The sequence below is a fragment of the Protomyctophum bolini genome (genome assembly GCF_963924005.1).
Source record: "Protomyctophum bolini genome assembly, chromosome: 16".
NCBI lineage: Eukaryota > Metazoa > Chordata > Actinopteri > Myctophiformes > Myctophidae > Protomyctophum > Protomyctophum bolini.
In genome coordinates this window covers 35,490,454-35,507,807 of record NC_137877.1, presented here as the reverse complement: position 1 = coordinate 35,507,807, position 17,354 = coordinate 35,490,454, and the positions used below count along the sequence as shown (strand labels likewise).

The following is a 17,354-nucleotide window of genomic DNA, read 5'->3' as shown; positions in this document are numbered from 1 at the left end:
GTACGCGTGTGTGTGTTTGTGTTAGAGTATGTGTTTGTGTGTTAGACAGAGTATGTGTTTGTGTGTGTTAGAGTATGTGTTAGACAGAGCATGTGTTTGTGTGTGTTAGAGTACCGGTATGTTAGAGTATGTGTTTGTGTTTATGTATTCCATTTACATATTGTTTATATTATAGGAGACTCCAGCAGACAATTAAGTGAGCTGAAGTTCAAACTGGCCAAAGCAGAGCAAGAGGTCACAGCCTTGGAGCAGAATGTGAGTGAACAATGTAATAGTCTATAGGCCTACTGTATGTATTTTATATAATTTTGATTGTACATTTATCATTGACGTTTTTGTTGTTGTACAGGTGACTAGACTTGAGGGTCATGTGACACGTTATAAGGGTGCATCAGAGTGTGCAGAGAAAGTGGAGGATGAATTAAAAGCAGAGAAACGCAAGCTACAGAGAGAGGTACAAATATATACTATGTAAATGTAAAAACAAAAAAGCACTCCTTGTCCATTGGTTAGCTGCCATATTGTACAGACTGTGGTTATAGCAAGCTTATCACCTTCTCATTTTTATCAGATCGTATGATCGTATACTAATCTTTTCACTAGATACTTTATCACTCTTAGTCAATAATTATTTTATTTGGATCACTACTTTTACTTGAGTCATATTATTTTAAAGTAACACTACTTTTACTTTGATACAGTTTTTGGCTACACTACCCACTTCATGCAATTTATTCATTTAATTTACATCCGTTTTATTCTGTTTCTCTCCTCCATGACAGCTGCGCTCAGCACTGGACAAGATAGATGAAGTAGAATCCAACAACAATCACTTATCTAAAAGACTGGATAAGATGAAATCAACCCGTGGAACAGCACCGACGCCATAAGAATAAGAACCCCTGTGGTCACCTCTGCTCTTTTGCCCTGCGCTGACATCTCATCTGGGAAATGGTGTCCGCACTGTTGTCTGCCTATTAGCAAACGCACCGTATGAAAAACTAAGAAAAAGAAAAGATACTTCAAGAACACAAACACACGCAATGTGCCATCTTTTTCCGTCTGTTTGTTTTTGTCCCAAGAGAATTCCTCCGTGTTTCTGTACATACTGTACACACCCAGAGAGCTCCCCAGAATTACATCTGGAGTGGGAACACGGATGTCTAGGTGCCGCATGCCTTTAGGAAAGCAGACAATGGTTCTGTTCTGCACCATGGATGAAGGAAAATGGCCACAGGGTGGTTGGATTAGGTGACAGGAGGACGGTAGATCCTGCACAAGAATAACCTCCATTCTGGCACAAGAGACAAATGGTTTATTGCTGTATTTCTAAAACTTTCTGCTGCCTGTTTTCAAGATTGAAGATATGGGTTTGCCTTGTTGCCATGGAGATTATAGGGATGCTGCATCGTCCAGCTCCATCATCATATCTCAATGCCATGACAAACTGTCGTTGAATGACTGTTATTCATGCCTGAGAGGACATGATTACTGCATGTCTCAACAGACCGTGTGTGCCCGCGCACACTAGCGTGCATGTTGTAGATGAGTGCAAAGGTGTGAGTGATTTTCTTTATTATGCTCTCACAACTTTTTTTGTCTCATTTGCATCAAAAGCCAAAGTATAACAAATGAAAAAGAAAACAAACTATTTAGGTGTGTATGTCTGTCCACAATTATCTACTTTTTTTGTTACTTTTTGTCTACACAAAAGCTTTCTTCTTAACACAATGATGAATGCCATCACAAGCAAAAATGCACTTGCTATTCACCAGCTTTCAAAGATTTGTGATAAGATGGCCTGATTCAGGTTATCAATCCTTTGAGGTACAAGTTGAACATTGTTGCTTACATATCTGCTACTGTGCCTCCATAAACCTGCAACATAACTTGGTGCTTATTTCTGTCACATATAATGTAGGTCTCTATAGCCTATAGTAAGTCACTGGTTGGCTCTTGCACAAAAACGTAGTTTTAGATTTATGGAAGAAGCCGAGATATTTTACTTAAACAATGTTGAAATTATAAGTACACAATAACACCATGTAAGTACTTTTGAAAATGTCTAATATAAGTTGTCAACAGGTAAGATGCACACTTCATTGGGTACAGAGTATATAATATCCTAACAAGTACATTGTTTTATGGATTCCAAGTAACTTTTATGAAAGTTGAATTCACTGGTTTGGAGGTTAATTCACAAGAAAGAAAACCGTTGTAAAATACATTTCTGCTGAATTTAATAAAAAATGACTGATAGAAATGGACTGTTGTTTATTAGACACCTGCTGCTTCACTGTTTACAAAGCTTTAAAATGTTTCTCAGGAAACTCTCAGTAATCTTTGTGCAATAAACTTTCTAACATTGTTTTGGCATAAGTGTGTCTATGCTAGACCTATGAGATTGTGTGACTGAAGCCAGTCTTGTACCGGTACTTAAAAGTAGGTTTCTAGTCCTAAAATGTGTGTATGTATTCTGAGGAGAAATGATCACATAGATCGGTGATACTCAACCTCAGGCCCGCGGGACCATTATGACTGGCCCACCAATGAAAATCTAAAAAAAAGAAGAAAAAAAAATCTGGAAAATGAAATAAAAATAAATAAATCTGAATGAAGTTATCTTTAATTACATTATTATAAGTAATACTATTAGAGTTGTACTATTACTCGAACGAAAATAAAAGCTTGGGGGGGGGGGGGGGGGGGGGGGGGAGATGCAATGCAAATGAAAGACATATACTGTGTATCCCTATTCCCTGACATAATTTTATAGCTAAACGGACAGAATTCTATTTTATTTGAATGATGAAACCCAGCTGCCATTAATAGTTGGAAATGGAAATGGAAATTGCGGAAATGGTGGAAATGGAAATTGAGGAAATTGCGGAAATGGAAATTGCGGAAATGGTAATTGCGGAAATTGCTCTTCACTTATAGCTATCTATTTTCAGGTAGATTGTTTTATTTTACTCAGTCAGCCATATCACTACTCATTTTTTTTTCATGAAAAAGGTCATAGCTGGGTAATCTATTTTCAGGCAAATTGTGTTTATTGTATTTTATTTTACTCAGCCATAACAATTTATTTTCTGTTAACCAACTTGCTGGCTGGCAGGCAGGCAGACAGCTACTCATAGACAGGCAGACAGACAGCTACTCATGGAGAATTGGACAGGCAGGCAGTCAGACAGCTACTCATAGACAGGCAGACAGACAGCTACTCATGGAGAATTGGACAGGCAGGCAGACAGCTACTCATGGACAATTGGACAGGCAGGAAGGCAGACAGCTACTCATAGACAGACAGACAGCTACTCATGGACAATTGGACAGGCAGGAAGGCAGACAGCTACTCATAGACAGACAGACAGCTACTCATAGATAATTGGGCAGGCAGGCAGACAACTACTCATAGACAGACAGACAGCTACTCATGGACAATTGGACAGGCAGGAAGGCAGACAGCTACTCATAGACAGGCAGACAGACAGCTACTCATGGACAATTAGGCAGGCAGGCAGACAGCTACTCATAGACAGGCAGACAGACAGCTACTCATGGACAATTAGGCAGGCAGGCAGACAGCTACTCAGACAGGCAGACAGACAGCTACTCATGGACAATTGGACAGGCAGGCAGACAGACAGCTACTCATAGACAGGCAGGCAGACAGCTACTCATAGACAGGCAGACAGTAAGACAGCTACTCATTGACAGACAGACAAATAACTACTCATGGACAGACAGACAGGCAGGCAGGCAGGCAGGCAAAGAGCTACTCATGTTATGTTATGTTATTATAACAGCTACTCATGTTATGTGCAATAATTTGTGCAGTTATGGAAACAGCTCTTTGTGTTTATGCAAGAAAATGTAACACATTTATTTATTTACATATTGTGTGCATGCACATTGTACTTTGATACATTTTGCGAAAATAAAGCAATTGAAAGAGAGAAGTTATCAAGTATCATTAATGTCGTAATTTTATCTACTGGCCCCTTGCCATTTTTGTAATGTGGCCCACAGGTAAATCTATTTGAGTATCCCTGACATAGATAGTTGTCAGGTGAAAGAAGTGCTGGTTCCTCTATTTAGTAACGAACACTCCTATCAACCGGCCAGTCTCAATCATAACATTACATAACATTGGGTGTCCACCGTACGGTCTTCGCTTCATAACCTTATTTAATTAACCTTGTTACCTGTGACCTGAGTAACCAATACATGACAGCAGCGTGTGTGGCAGCCAATCAGGACTAGGAGCCAAAGTCGTCATTAAATTTGAGTAAGACAGGTCAGGTTTCACCGGACTAAAAATATAGCGCTCCTGTCAGTCCGGAGGAATTATTTCATGTATATTACTGTTCCACAATTCTTGCATAGTACAGACACACCACAGTTGGTCCACAAGACTCCACATTGGACCACTGCAGTGGATTCAACCAGGCTTGTCCAAGTTACTGCTTGGCAATGTATTTCTAGAGGCCGAGATCTGTGCAGTTCTGATAGGGTGGCAGGGAGTGGAGTATGCACGCTGTTGGATGCGTTGAACCATCCGACGTCCATAAAAGTCCCGATAGTCTGGTGGAAGGTCGTCAAGAGTGTTCAGGGCCCTCTCCATGGCCTGTAGGGCCCGAGTGGCAGATAACAGGTCTTTATTTCCATAGGGGTCCTTCTTATCATAACTCTCTGCAGCTAGATGGCGCCAGAACACATTAACACCCACACCAAACTCTAATGCCAGGGTGTTATGGAACCATAGGGCTAAAAGGGAAAGATAGATAGACCTTAATTAATACATATGGCTGAGGTAAAGATAATATGCATTAATAATATATAATGGAAATAAAATATATTTTCTTTAGCACAATAATTATGGGATATATGTTACTATAAACAAAAGATCAGGCCAAATCACAATGTGATTAAGATTAATACATTGGGAAAACAGGCTGTATGGAGCACTAGAGATCATTAGTGCATTTGCACATGAAAATGTCAGTGTGTCCAGTCGCACAATACGGTCAATCATTTCCACAGTATGATAGCATGCATAGAAATGTGCAAAGAATAAGGAGACAGTTGAGACATACCAGGGATGTAAAGCAGGTCTCCAGCCTCCAGCACACACTCATATCTCTGTGCCTTCACAAACTCAGGAAACTGCTCCAAGTCAGGGGAGTCGATCTCAAGGACCTCAGATTTATCACCTGTTGGTTAAATGAACCATGAAGAAAAAGCTGCATTACAACACAGCATAAATCTTCATCACTTACAGTAAGCAAGAATGGAAATACATCAAATTAATAGAAATGGTCATCAAAGATCATACGTAAGCTAAGAACCTAACATCCATCTAACAGTAGAATAGCTGTACAATGAAACTATGAGTATACATAGAATGCTATGTCTACATAATATGAATATGCCTGCGGGCTATGGTGGACTGTGAAGAGGTGAGTTTTCAGCATCTGTCTATGTGGTCCACTCACCTGACAGGTAGAGGTGCAAGGCATCCTGGGGGCTGTACAGAACCACACGTTTCCTCCCAGTCACCTGAGCCAGCAGATTATCCATCACCTGAGACCAAGGAGAGAGGTGGTTTGTAGAATCACTCTTCTAGTACACATTGCATATTAGCATTCCACTTCAAATTTATCAAAAACGTTTTTAGCAAAAAGCCGATACACACGTCAAAAGGCTATAGTGACAGGTGCGTAAGGCAATAGAGCATATATTAAAAGGGTATTTTTGAAAAACAAAGAGAACGTCCCGCACACTGTCATACACTAAAGATTTGGCAAGTGTCTGACAGTGTGTGGGACCTTCTCTTTGTTTTTCAAAGATACCTTTTTTAATGTATCAAAACAAAATGAAGGTTCCCACATCCCACTGGTTCCAACACTCACATCGTAGTGTGTCCACAGCTGCAGACCACAGGAACTGATACGGAAAACACTGGAGAAAAACTGGTCGGGTGCAAAGAACTGTGGGATACGAAAGTCCTCGGCCAGGTCAGGAAACTGTTTAGTCAGATCAGCAGGTTCCTGTGGAAGGAACCAGATCACATGGATCAGAGTACTGCTGGTTCTGTTATATATATAAACTACACCTGATATATTATTACTAAAGTATATTAAATAACTGATGGATGTAGCTGGATACCTTTCGAACGTCCTCTCCCAGTGATCGAAGATAGTAGCTCTCATCCTGACAACAAAAAGAGACTGTGCATGATTATGTAAAATATTGATCTACAAGCAGGAACTGTTTGAAAGGTGAAGCAGAGAAAACTTCAAAGTTTATCTCCAGTCCCACAGACATACCGGTAGATAGTATTGCATTTAGAAGCAATTCGTAAAAAAAAGAATATCCATAAACTATAAGCCATAATTTGTGGCTTTTAAAATAGAAAATGCAAAGTGCATAACAGCTGCTCTGAAGTGAATATTAAACTCTTACCTCACATAAGAAGAAATCACAGTGTTTCTTCTCAGATGCTCTTTTTACAAATTCATTAAAAGGCAGAGTCCTGTGAATACAGCCAGATAGGTTTGATAGATTAATATTTTGTATTTTCAGCCACTTCTTTATACCTAACTTTGTGTGTGTGTGTGTGTGTGTGTGTGTGTGTGTGTGTGTGTGTGTGTGTGTGTGTGTGTGTGTGTGTGTGTGTGTGTGTGTGTGTGTGAAACTGGCATCAGCTCACCTGTACACAAAGTTTTTGTGCAGGAAGTCCATCTGTGGGACAGCAGATACATGGATCTTCACTTCTCTGTCGCCTCCCTTCTGCCCCAGATACTCAACCGTCCATGTGTCCACACAGGGTCCCAGATGCACTCCTCTGAGCACAGCTGGACGCCGCTACAATGGATATGGAGGGTATGAATTTATAATCTTATATGAAAAAGAGAAATGTAAAGGTTTTACATTTCTCGTTTTCATATAAAGTTATATGATCATATCTTTATATTAAAGCATTTGTATGCTTTATTAATAATACCACCACGAGCTGCTGTAGGCTACCTGTGGATATAATTTCAGCAAGAAAAACATCCCGATCCACCTCAGTGAAGATCTGTACTGCAACCTTTTCCTGAGACTCCATTTAACATGATGCTGTACTGTAGCAACACGGTGTTTTTGATATAGCATGGGCTGCCTACTGTACTTCTGTAAAACCACAGAAACTAACCTCGCGTCACCATGATATTTATTGACGCAGGCTTTCCAACTGAGATAAACATTAAACACAGAAACAGAACAGATCCATCCTGAGAACAGGTGTCACGTTGTTTACCTTCCCCATAGCGAATATAGCAGACCTTAGTATGTGTAGAAAGAAAAAAGTAATACTGACTAAACTTCAATTACTTGCACATTATTAAGGCCAATTTGTTGACTTTATATGCATTTTTACATATATGATAAATTAAGCATCTAATGTGTTTCCAGTCGGAAGATATATGTACACGGACAGGAGGTTGTGGGATAATCAAGATGGCGCTGCCCATGGTGTTGTTGAGAGGTTGTTGTCTGTGCAACAGGTCGGGTGTTTCTCGTCTGTTTAATAAAGCTCAACATCTGGTTCTGACCAGGTCCACGCCGGTTCTGTCCTCAGTCCGATCTTACGGTTCGGATCCGCCACCACCACCACCGAAGCTGCTTGTTGTTGGAATACCGAACCCGGTCATCTGGTTCCGAACTCGGTGCTATTACTTTCTGATAAGAACCTTCTTTGATAAAGAATTCAATATCGATGAATTCACCGAGGGAGCAAAACAGGCGAGTTTAAAACATTTCAATAAAGTTAAGATTAACAAAGACATGCTTAAATATGTACAAGTTTAGCTGCTTCCCTTTAGGGTGTCATCCATATGTTTGTTCTCCATGTTCTATGTTCCCCACTCCTCCCGCCCCCCCAAAAAAGGTTCTATGTTCCCCGCTCAACCAAAAAGAGGTTATATGTTCCCCACTAGCAGCGTAGATATAGAGGTTCCAAACGGAGCTAGTACAAGTTATGATGATAAAGACAACAGATCATTGTCTGCTGTTGCTTCTGTGTGACACCTGGGCTACCTCCTGGGTGATGATCAATAGATGTTCATATTATATTATTATGCCACAACTCAAAGACAACTATGATTCGATCATGGTATATCCATCTCCTGCTGTCCTTTTTTTCCCTTTCAATTCACTGAGACAAATTCCTAGCAGCTGAAGCCGATGTCGCAAAAAAGAATTTAATCTTTAAACATTTTCATAACTGTGCCCATAACGTGTGCTGTTGCAGGCTTTCTCCCATGTCTCCAGACTCCTGTCACAGTGTCAGTTTGAAGCTTTGGAGGGTCTTGTGACTGAAGATGTGAGTACAGAAATGCATCACATCCTAAAGTGCTACAGCAAAGTCAGCAATGACAATGTTCAATATTTGAATTGTTACAAATACATACCATATTATCTAAACTGTGATTGTAGTAACCGCAAGCACGGGAGCAGACGCTAGTCCGACATGCGGACGCATGTCGAACTAATGCCCTGAATTACATGCGGTCCCCCAGGGCTCAGTCACCTTTATCTATTTTTTTTTTTTTAATATATATATTTTTATCCCACGATTTTTTAAGCCATTTTTCACCCCTTTGTCAATCATCTAATGTGATCCTGGGCTCTACACACCCTCCACCAACCTAGTCCCCATACAGTATATGGGGGACATGGGGAGAGCAATGGACTTGAACTCATGCTTCCTTCATGCCTGAGTGTCCAAGTTGCTCCTTTACACCTGACAGGGGGGAGTTTCCCTGGTTGGACGTAGCGTGTGGAAGGAACACGTTATTCCATACCTTTATCTATTCTAAAGCATTCAATCACAAGGGACGAGCCTGATATTGATTGATTTTTATTCACAGTTAGTTTTTGTGGGTACAGTACAAACAAAGGTACAAGTCAATACAAAACTGCTACGAGGAATGGATAAAACCATAAAATGCACTAAGACTAAGACATGAGGGTCCTCCATTTTCAATTAATCAGAACATTTAAAGACGTACAAATATACACTTATATATAAAAAAGGGGAAATCATCCTAGTGATTCATTGATTGATTGATTGAAAATGTTATTCGCATTTTGTACAAAAGTTCAAGTACAGGTCAATAAAATACATAAGCAGACAACCATCTTTCCATACTTATAAACAGCACAGTATCTGACTGTTTTGTATGGCAAAATTGAATGTCCACTTGATGTTCATCACATTGACCGCATGGTAGCAATCAAACTGTCTGTACTGTCATTTTCAGCTTCTCACAATTAGGGCCATATTAACCTGCTCTGCCCTTTTTACCCTTTTTGCTTTCTTACAGCTGATTGAGAAACTGGAGGAAAAATGCAACCTTCTCCCATCAAGTCACCAGAAGGCTCTCTCTGCAGAGCCTGAAGACATCATGTACTCCACTCCTGGGGACGTGGGCATCTACTATGATGATAACGGTAACCATGATGACACGTTTTACCTAGAAAAAGCTCATGAGAACATGGGCTTAAGTCGTTAATAAACCACTGTCAGTGACAACAAGTTGATGTGTTGAGGTTGGAATCTTTCTCTTAAAATACAATGTTTACTTTCCAGGGAGGAAGTTTGTCAGTATTCTGATGCGTTTCTGGTACCTGACGAATGTACGTCTCCCTGACCATGATTTGGAGGGAAGTCGCATCTTCCAGGTGTCCATTGGTGGAGAAGAGGGAAAGAGATTTAGAGAGACTAAGAGAGTGCTAACAGCCATTTATGAGTGAGTATTAGGAGTGCTAACTAATTATCACAATATAAACTCATCACAAAATGTCCGGAAACTTAAAGGTAGGTTAAATGTTTTCTTTGGTTAAAATAAGTGTTAAAAAGCTCTATATATTGTGATAGAACTCATTGCTATAGGCCTGTAACAATATATAATATATAAATATGTTTGCCTGATGAAGACCTAGTCGGTCAAAACGTTGCAATTTGTTGTCTTACAATAAAGTAAGTCTCGGAGCTCTACAAACTGATGTTCTTCCTCTAGTGAGGAAAAGCCAGGCTCTGCATTCAGCCAGGCTTTATGATCCTGGCTCAATAAATCCGCCCATTCTAAGCCTCGCTTGGCTTTAGTGGAATGGAATAAACCAGGCTGTACAGACCAGGATTTTACAAGCCTGGTTTTGGCTTAAATCCTGGATTAGTTCATCCAAGTTTCGTGAAACAGGCCCCAGGTCCCTTACAAGCTGTATCTTATTGTGAAGGTGACTAATCAACGATTTAAAAAAAGATAATAATATAAAATCCAATACAAATTGGTGTTTTTGAAGGGGGGAAATAATTGACCAAAGTTAAGTTTACAAACTTATAAAAAAGAAAAAACGTGTTTTAAATCACAAAACAGCCGTCCTACAAGCTCACAAGTATCACATTGCAACACATTGTGTGATCTTGTAGATGTCCTATCACTACTTTTGCATGACACTGTAATACGACAAAGTATGCATTTATTTATGAATAAATAAACAAAAATAAATGAGATATGGACTGGGGATAACAAGGCTTCTGCCCAAATGCAACGATATTCATAAAAAACAATAAATCCAAGTGGTGAACAGTGGAAAGCAGAAAATAATATACAGCATAATTATGTAATCTCTACAATAACAATTATTGTGCTTTCTTTTTGATCGTCTGGCAGATTCCAAAGGGAGTTAACTAAAGGAGTGCTTCCTGACTGGACCATTACAAGGATAGAGCACTCCAAACTGTTGGATTGACGGAGGTTAGACGGAGTTAAGGAAACTAATTCCAGTGATGTGCACTATAACATAACATATTGTACTTTAAGGAAACGGCTTTGCTTTGGCAGGCAGGATTATCTCCCCAGCAGCCTCCAGATGCCCCTATTGAACGACGGACAGTTACACCACCTCAAAAAGAACCAGATAGATAGATGCTGAAGAAACAATTGCCAATTTCAAAGTAGATAAACCAAACACAGATGGTCTTAGATACTGTCCAAATCCAAAACATATGCTGTGTGACAGTGCATATTTTCCCTCTCTTTTCTGAAGTCTAATTGACACTGGAACGAAGTAAAAAACTAAAGTTATGATTTTAATTGTGGCGAGAGCTCCTGTTTCAATAGAGACATACATGCGTTAGGGGTTTCCGCTTGCCCTGACCAATAGAGGGTATGCGTGTGACATCATCATCAAACCCAGAAGTTATGCAGGAACGCCTACTGAGTGGCCTTTGTGGCCTTGACAGCCTCATACATCCAAACAGAAAAGTCCTGTTTGATTAAACAACGTTAAACAATGTCAAACTCACTTTGCATGTTGCTTTGCCACTCGATTTGCCTTTCACTTTAAGCATGTGCATACCCTCTATATGGGGTCTGCATTGATGCATCACTCAATGAACAGCAGCTGTGGCCAATGGGTTTTGGCAGACAGAGTGCAAGCAGGTGACTGCATCATATTTTACCGACACACAACTGACTCAAGCGTAGAGAAGTTTAGTGGATGACAGGAATGTATATGAAAAATAATTCAGTGCAGTTTTGTGAATGACAAACCTAAGACCACCTGAGTTGACCTGAAGCAGTTAAACTTGCTTATCTGAAAGTGACAACTCTTGCAGTGTGTGTGTGAGGGAGCTTCTTCTCAGCATTTGTTCTCAAGTGTCTTGATGTGAGAAAGAAATGTGGGAGAGAAATATGTCAGACATGTATAAAATGTGTTAATGCGTGTAAAATCATTCCCTGAGATAAAGTGCATAATTATGTGATTGTCATTGTATTTATTTTTGAGAATATGGAATATCCATCAACTTCTTATATGCTCTGATTGTCTCCACCGTCCGTCCGTTATCAGCTAATCTCCGGCACTGTTGGGCCCGATCCATGCCAAACTTTGCACACACACTCCCTGGATGCCAACGACGAACCTCTGCCCCAAATATTCCTCAACGCCACCATGAGGCAGATTTAGGCAAAACACATTTCGGTAAATAACTCGTAAACATTTTATCCATACATCACACAATTCGGTATACACTATCTCCATAGTCATGTGATCAACACGGAGCGGCACCATTTCCCATCTTCCATCCTGATTGGCTAAGATTGGCTCACACGATTGGTCCGTTTCGAAAAAATGCCACAAATCACAAACGGTGTGCAATTTCTGTGAAATTATACACGCACATTTCCACTAGGCCGAGGACGACATGCCACAATTCTTTCCCCCAAATCAGCCTCACGGTTGTGCTATAACAGGCCAATTCCTGTTTTTAGCTATAACGATCTGTGTATACAACTTATGTATGCGCACTCCCTAGAGGCCATGGAAAAACATTGTCCCTGCATTCCTCCACATCTGCCGGTTATAGTGCCACCATGAGGCCGATTTCTGCAAAACACAGTTTTGGAACAAAATGCCTACAAACATTATCAGATCTACAAGCTGGTACTACTACAAACATTAGCAGATCTACAAGCTTGTACTACTACAAACATTAGCAGATCTACAAGCTTGTACTACTACAAAAAACAGCAGATCTACAATCTTGTACAACTTGTAGGTTGACTATTTCTGACGAGAGTTTAGTGTTTAGAGAAAAAAGGAGTGTATCTAGTAAGGAGCCGTGGGGGACCCCGGTCAACTATGTATACTAATATATGTAATTAATTATACAATTAATTTGTATTAATTTGACAGTACAAATTACTAGTCATGCTGTGACCGCCCACACACACGTCACACACCCCATGTGAAGATCAAACAAAGTGTTTTAGGTTTCTTTTGAGGACAGATATATACAGACATCTTTTACATTTATGTCTGGTGGATCAATCACCTTTAGACAGAGACATTGTGCTTCATGTCTGGTGGATCAATCACCTTTAGACAGACATTGTGCTTCATGTCTGATGGAGAAATAATCTATTTTTAATTGATCATTTCAGTTACATAATATCTCAAGGCACATTTTAACCTCATGGAGCACATCACACCATACTCTATTACTTTAAAACAACGACAGCTGATAACATTACACATATTCACAGCCACTCTTTTCAGAACCAGGATATGCAACGTTGCCAGATCTTATCAAAGCACATGTTGAAGTTCTCAGGAGGTCCTTGACACCATTTAGTGTCCCGTACACTAACTTTCCACTGGGCACAGTGACTAGTGTCTAGTGTTGGTGGACGATCAGGGAGAGGATATAAGAAGTAGCTGCACGATATCATATAGTGACTCGGCTTCAGGATGAAGGGCTGTGTGGCTTTGCATGTTTTACTGTTCTGTCTGTCTGGGGCTGCTGGGGCTCCGGGAGAGAACGGACCGGTCAGCGAGAGAGATAGTGATGACCTCTGGGGGATGCTGATGGAGCTTAGAGACATGGTGGTGGTGCAACAAGAGAAGATGAGGAACATGGAGACCAGGGTGGCAGCCAGCGAGGAAGAAGCCAAGAAGCAGAAGATGTTCATGACAGGTTAGCACGGTCACAATGGAGCTTGAAAGGTATACAGCCTGAAATGTGGATCAAATGTTTCATAGTTTAACATAATGTTGCTCTTGCCTATGATATTTTCCAGTAATGGCTGCTAAATTGAGTGCTAGCGAGAGCAATGTGAAAGACCTCCAGGTCCATGTTGCAGACCTCCAAACCAGACTCGGTACCAGTGAGGTCCATGTTGCAGACCTCCAAACCAGACTCGGCACCAGTGAGGTCCATGTTGCAGACCTCCAAACCAGACTCAGCACCAGTGAGAGACATGTTGCAGACCTCCAAACCAGACTCAGTACCAGCGAGGTCCAGGTCGAAGACTTGAAGAAAGAAAGTGAAGGTAATTTGAACGAGATGATGTTCAGTGAATAAGGGCAGTGTTGAAAAGGGACTTACTTTGATGTTAATAACTTTAATTGATCTCAGAGAATATATTTTTTATTTTTTATCGTATAATTTACTGTACAGGTGATCCATATAATCTATAATGGAAAGCTTACTCAACAGTGAAAGTGCATGAGTATTTACTGTATGACTGACTTAATGCTAATGTACTGATTTCAGCTCATCTTGCTCAGCTGACCACCATAGAAACCAGGCTGACTGCTGCTGAAAGCCAAGTGCACCAACTGTGGAGTATGCTTTATAAATATAATATATACTAACATTAAGTATACATGTATATCAAAGGTAGGAATTGAAAAAATCCCAAAAGGTTTAATTAAATGGAGTATAAGTACTATAATAGACTAATATACTGTAATATATACATGCATAGTAAACATTATGTTCAGTCTTCATCATGTATGAAGACTGAATACTGAGCATTATTCCCCAAATATGCATAGAAAATTAAATGATCTGAAACTAGTTCTGTGAATTTATAATCGGTTTAAAAGAACCGGAGCATAACTATTCTTTGGCACACACTTGGCCAAAGAAAGTGGAAAAAAAGAAGAAGCTCACAACGAAGTGTGACATGTTGCGAGCTTGTAGATCTGCTATATTTGTCAAAGAGATTTGGTGTAAAGTGAAATACTAGCAGACCTATTATACAGCCCTGGGGGACCCCAGTCAGGTTTAAGTGGTTATTAATGAGTAATTATGTATGAATATTGATGGTACTGTAAAGCCCAACACACACCGGGTGCGCAGCACGGCACAATAAATAAAATAAATGTACTTACTTGTGGCAACGCCTGGAAAATAGAACAGTGGCGTATTGGAGCGTCAGGCGAGGCATGAACGCGCGTCGGTGTGGGATAGGTTAATTGAAAATAACGGAGGCGGCTGTTTTGACGCGCGGCGTTCGCAGAAGGTGTGTGATGGGCTTCACACTCACAACATGTTACAATTAACCAAAGTATAATGACTTTACCGTCTTCCACTGTTAGAATCTGGATCTGACCATTAAGGTGAATGAAATATTTAGGTTTACAGTTTTCTGGATCCCCAAGGTCTCTGTTTTTATTCTACACTATATCTTTGCTGAAAACAGCAGGTCTACAAGTGCCCAGATCAACACATTGCAAGAGATCTGTTATTTTTGCTCCAGAACAGAGGTGATAAATCCTGTCTCTGTATAGACAGTAATAATATTCCATGGAGTATTTAACTCATAAACCAACTAAATGGAAAAAGCGGCACTCCCAAATAAAAGATGCAAGACTGGCTCAGATGCAAATTCTCATGTTTATTTGCGAACACTGACGCGTTTCGGCAGAGCCTTCTTCAGAGCAGACTTTTTATGTCAGTCGTTCTCAAACATTATCATGTCAAAAAACCCCAAAAATGTATGTAATTGGCCGCCGACCCCCATCTGAAAAAATGTTTTTCCATGGACCCCCCCAGAAGCAAAGCAAAAAACACACTGAAAGAATATATATTCAAAGATTTGCACCACATTTTCACGATTTTTCAAAAATAGCAGATCTACAAGCTCGGCACTCGTAGATCTGCACACCAACACCATCTGCTTAACCCATTTAGGCCTAAGGCCGACTTTTCTGTGTGGATGTATGGGCTGTCGAGGCCAGAAAGTAGTGTTTTGCCGTAAGTGATTGGCTTAATATAAAATTATGCTTTTATAATATTTAAACTGTTTGATAATGCTCCTCCTGTGTTGACAGACAAACCGAAGGTGGCCTTCTCTGTTGGTTTGGGTAATGTTGGACAAGTGGGACCGTATAGTTCTACCACCACTCTGGTCTACAAGAAGGTCTTCAGTAACATCGGCAACGCCTACAATCCATCTACAGGTAGGTGGTGATTAAACTACAAGTAAACTACACATACCAAAACATTGTACTTAAGTACACGGTATTTGTACTTAATTACTTTCCACCACTGTGCAACAGTCCAGAGGGGATGAGGAAAGTAACCTCTTAACTCACACAACTTGTAGATCTGACTTTTTAATTAAGGGTTTTATTTTTATAATTGTATTTTTAATTTCTATTAATGTAATGTGTTCTCTCATCCTGTGTTCTCAGGGGTATTCTCTGCGCCCGTCAAAGGACTCTATCACTTCACATATGCTGCACTTAACTTGTGGTCATCAGAGTATTTCTGTGTCTACATGTATAAGAATGGGCAGAAGCTCTTGGCTAACTGTGGATACAATAGTGGAGGTCATGAATACGTATCTAGTGGAATGATGGTAGAGCTGGAGGAGGGAGACACTGTTGACATGCGTTTATATGCAGGGGACAGGCTCTTTGATGACTCAAGCAACTACAATGTGTTCAATGGTGTTTTGGTCTATTCTATGTAACACTGTCTGCTACTGGTACCATTACTTTATAGTGTTCTGGTCTATTCTATGTAACACTGCTACTGGTACCATTACTTTATAGAGTGTTCTGGTCTATTCTATGTAACACTGCTACTGGTACCATTACTTTATAGAGTGTTCTGGTCTATTCTATGTAACACTGCTACTGGTACCATTACTTTATAGTGTTCTGGTCTATAATTCCACAAGCTATAATTCCAGTTGACATCTTTAAGAGTCTCCTGTCTAGATTATCATGACCACAGGCTTTGTTAAGATTTCAATTCAGACAATGGGTTTTTAATTTCAGATACATTAGTGAATGAAAATTCAAATTTGCATCATTTGATCAGCATGATAGCATTTTTTATAATTGATCCAGACCGTTTGCAGGAAGCATGTCATTTCTTATGGTATCAACTTTACTTCTGAAATACAAGGCTTCAAGACTTGTATATTTGCACAGTAATTCATTCAGCTACAGTGCATTTTCTTCACGTTTGACACTGCCATTCCTATACTTAATATGAAGGACCTCTAATAGATGACCTAGCACTAATCAAAATTAGACAAAAAAGTCAAGAAATGTAAGACCCAAGAGTCAGTCACGTCTCCTTTTAAGATAACACAGGTCATGATTTAAACCTTTCATAAATAAAATGACATGCCGTCTACATGTCTACCATAATGCGTGATCCATGTTTTCATTTTTGTGGAGATTGGGAGATTTATTTTTATAATATTAATTAGAGTACACTCAAAGGTGATCATGGGGTACAGGTCCTGGCAGGGAGAGAGGACTGGCAATATCAGGGGTACAGGTCCTGGCAGGGGCACAGCCATAGGGCACAGCTGCTGAGAGGAGGGAGGGCTGGCAGTGTCAGGGGTGCGATTGTCCGAAATAGTGCATATAGTGCCAACGCTAGTGGTTTGTAAATAATGGGTTCTTAAATTGTAATGCATGTTGTAAAAGTAATTTAGTAGCTACACCTGATCTTACCCTACTTAGAGAGTAGCTGAGATATACAATTGTTC

General features: G+C 40.1%; 3 protein-coding genes and 1 long non-coding RNA gene across 6 annotated transcripts in view; 3 read left to right on the top strand and 1 right to left on the bottom strand.

Moving 5' to 3' along the window:
* Nucleotides 1-4,172, top strand: part of lrrfip1a (leucine rich repeat (in FLII) interacting protein 1a) — a 54,775-nt gene extending 50,603 nt beyond the window's left edge. For both annotated transcript variants that reach the window (XM_080786526.1, XM_080786525.1), the window contains 4 exons: nucleotides 176-255; nucleotides 350-454; nucleotides 783-2,502; nucleotides 4,066-4,172. In XM_080786526.1, the coding sequence (XP_080642652.1) occupies nucleotides 176-255; nucleotides 350-454; nucleotides 783-890 (293 nt within the window). In that variant the 3' untranslated portion in view covers nucleotides 891-2,502; nucleotides 4,066-4,172. The remainder of the gene's footprint in view (nucleotides 1-175; nucleotides 256-349; nucleotides 455-782; nucleotides 2,503-4,065) is intronic.
* A 247-nt stretch (nucleotides 4,173-4,419) lies between these two features.
* Nucleotides 4,420-7,315, bottom strand: tyw5 (tRNA-yW synthesizing protein 5; the record flags this gene model as incomplete). The annotated part of the gene is made up of 8 exons (XM_080785998.1): nucleotides 4,420-4,770; nucleotides 5,100-5,216; nucleotides 5,499-5,586; nucleotides 5,916-6,053; nucleotides 6,172-6,216; nucleotides 6,469-6,538; nucleotides 6,716-6,870; nucleotides 7,307-7,315. 8 exons carry the CDS (start codon nucleotides 7,313-7,315, stop codon nucleotides 4,445-4,447), a joined length of 948 nt encoding a protein of 315 aa, XP_080642124.1. The 3' UTR covers nucleotides 4,420-4,444.
* Nucleotides 7,316-7,492: 177 nt separating this feature from the next.
* maip1 (matrix AAA peptidase interacting protein 1) lies at nucleotides 7,493-11,279 on the top strand. 2 transcript variants are annotated; one of them, XM_080785382.1, is made up of 6 exons: nucleotides 7,493-7,791; nucleotides 8,300-8,371; nucleotides 9,375-9,501; nucleotides 9,641-9,800; nucleotides 10,725-10,808; nucleotides 10,896-11,279. In XM_080785382.1, exons 1-5 carry the CDS (start codon nucleotides 7,507-7,509, stop codon nucleotides 10,801-10,803), a joined length of 723 nt encoding a protein of 240 aa, XP_080641508.1. In that variant the 5' UTR covers nucleotides 7,493-7,506; the 3' UTR covers nucleotides 10,804-10,808; nucleotides 10,896-11,279. The 2 variants fall into 2 exon arrangements, with proteins under 2 accessions (XP_080641508.1, XP_080641507.1); XM_080785381.1 differs by having other exon boundaries at nucleotides 10,725-11,279.
* Nucleotides 11,280-14,075: 2,796 nt separating this feature from the next.
* On the top strand, nucleotides 14,076-16,256 carry LOC308331246. Its single transcript, XR_013965559.1, has 3 exons — nucleotides 14,076-14,182; nucleotides 15,676-15,804; nucleotides 16,039-16,256. It is a non-coding gene; the product is annotated as an uncharacterized lncRNA (long non-coding RNA).
* The last annotated feature ends 1,098 nt before the right edge of the window (nucleotides 16,257-17,354 follow it).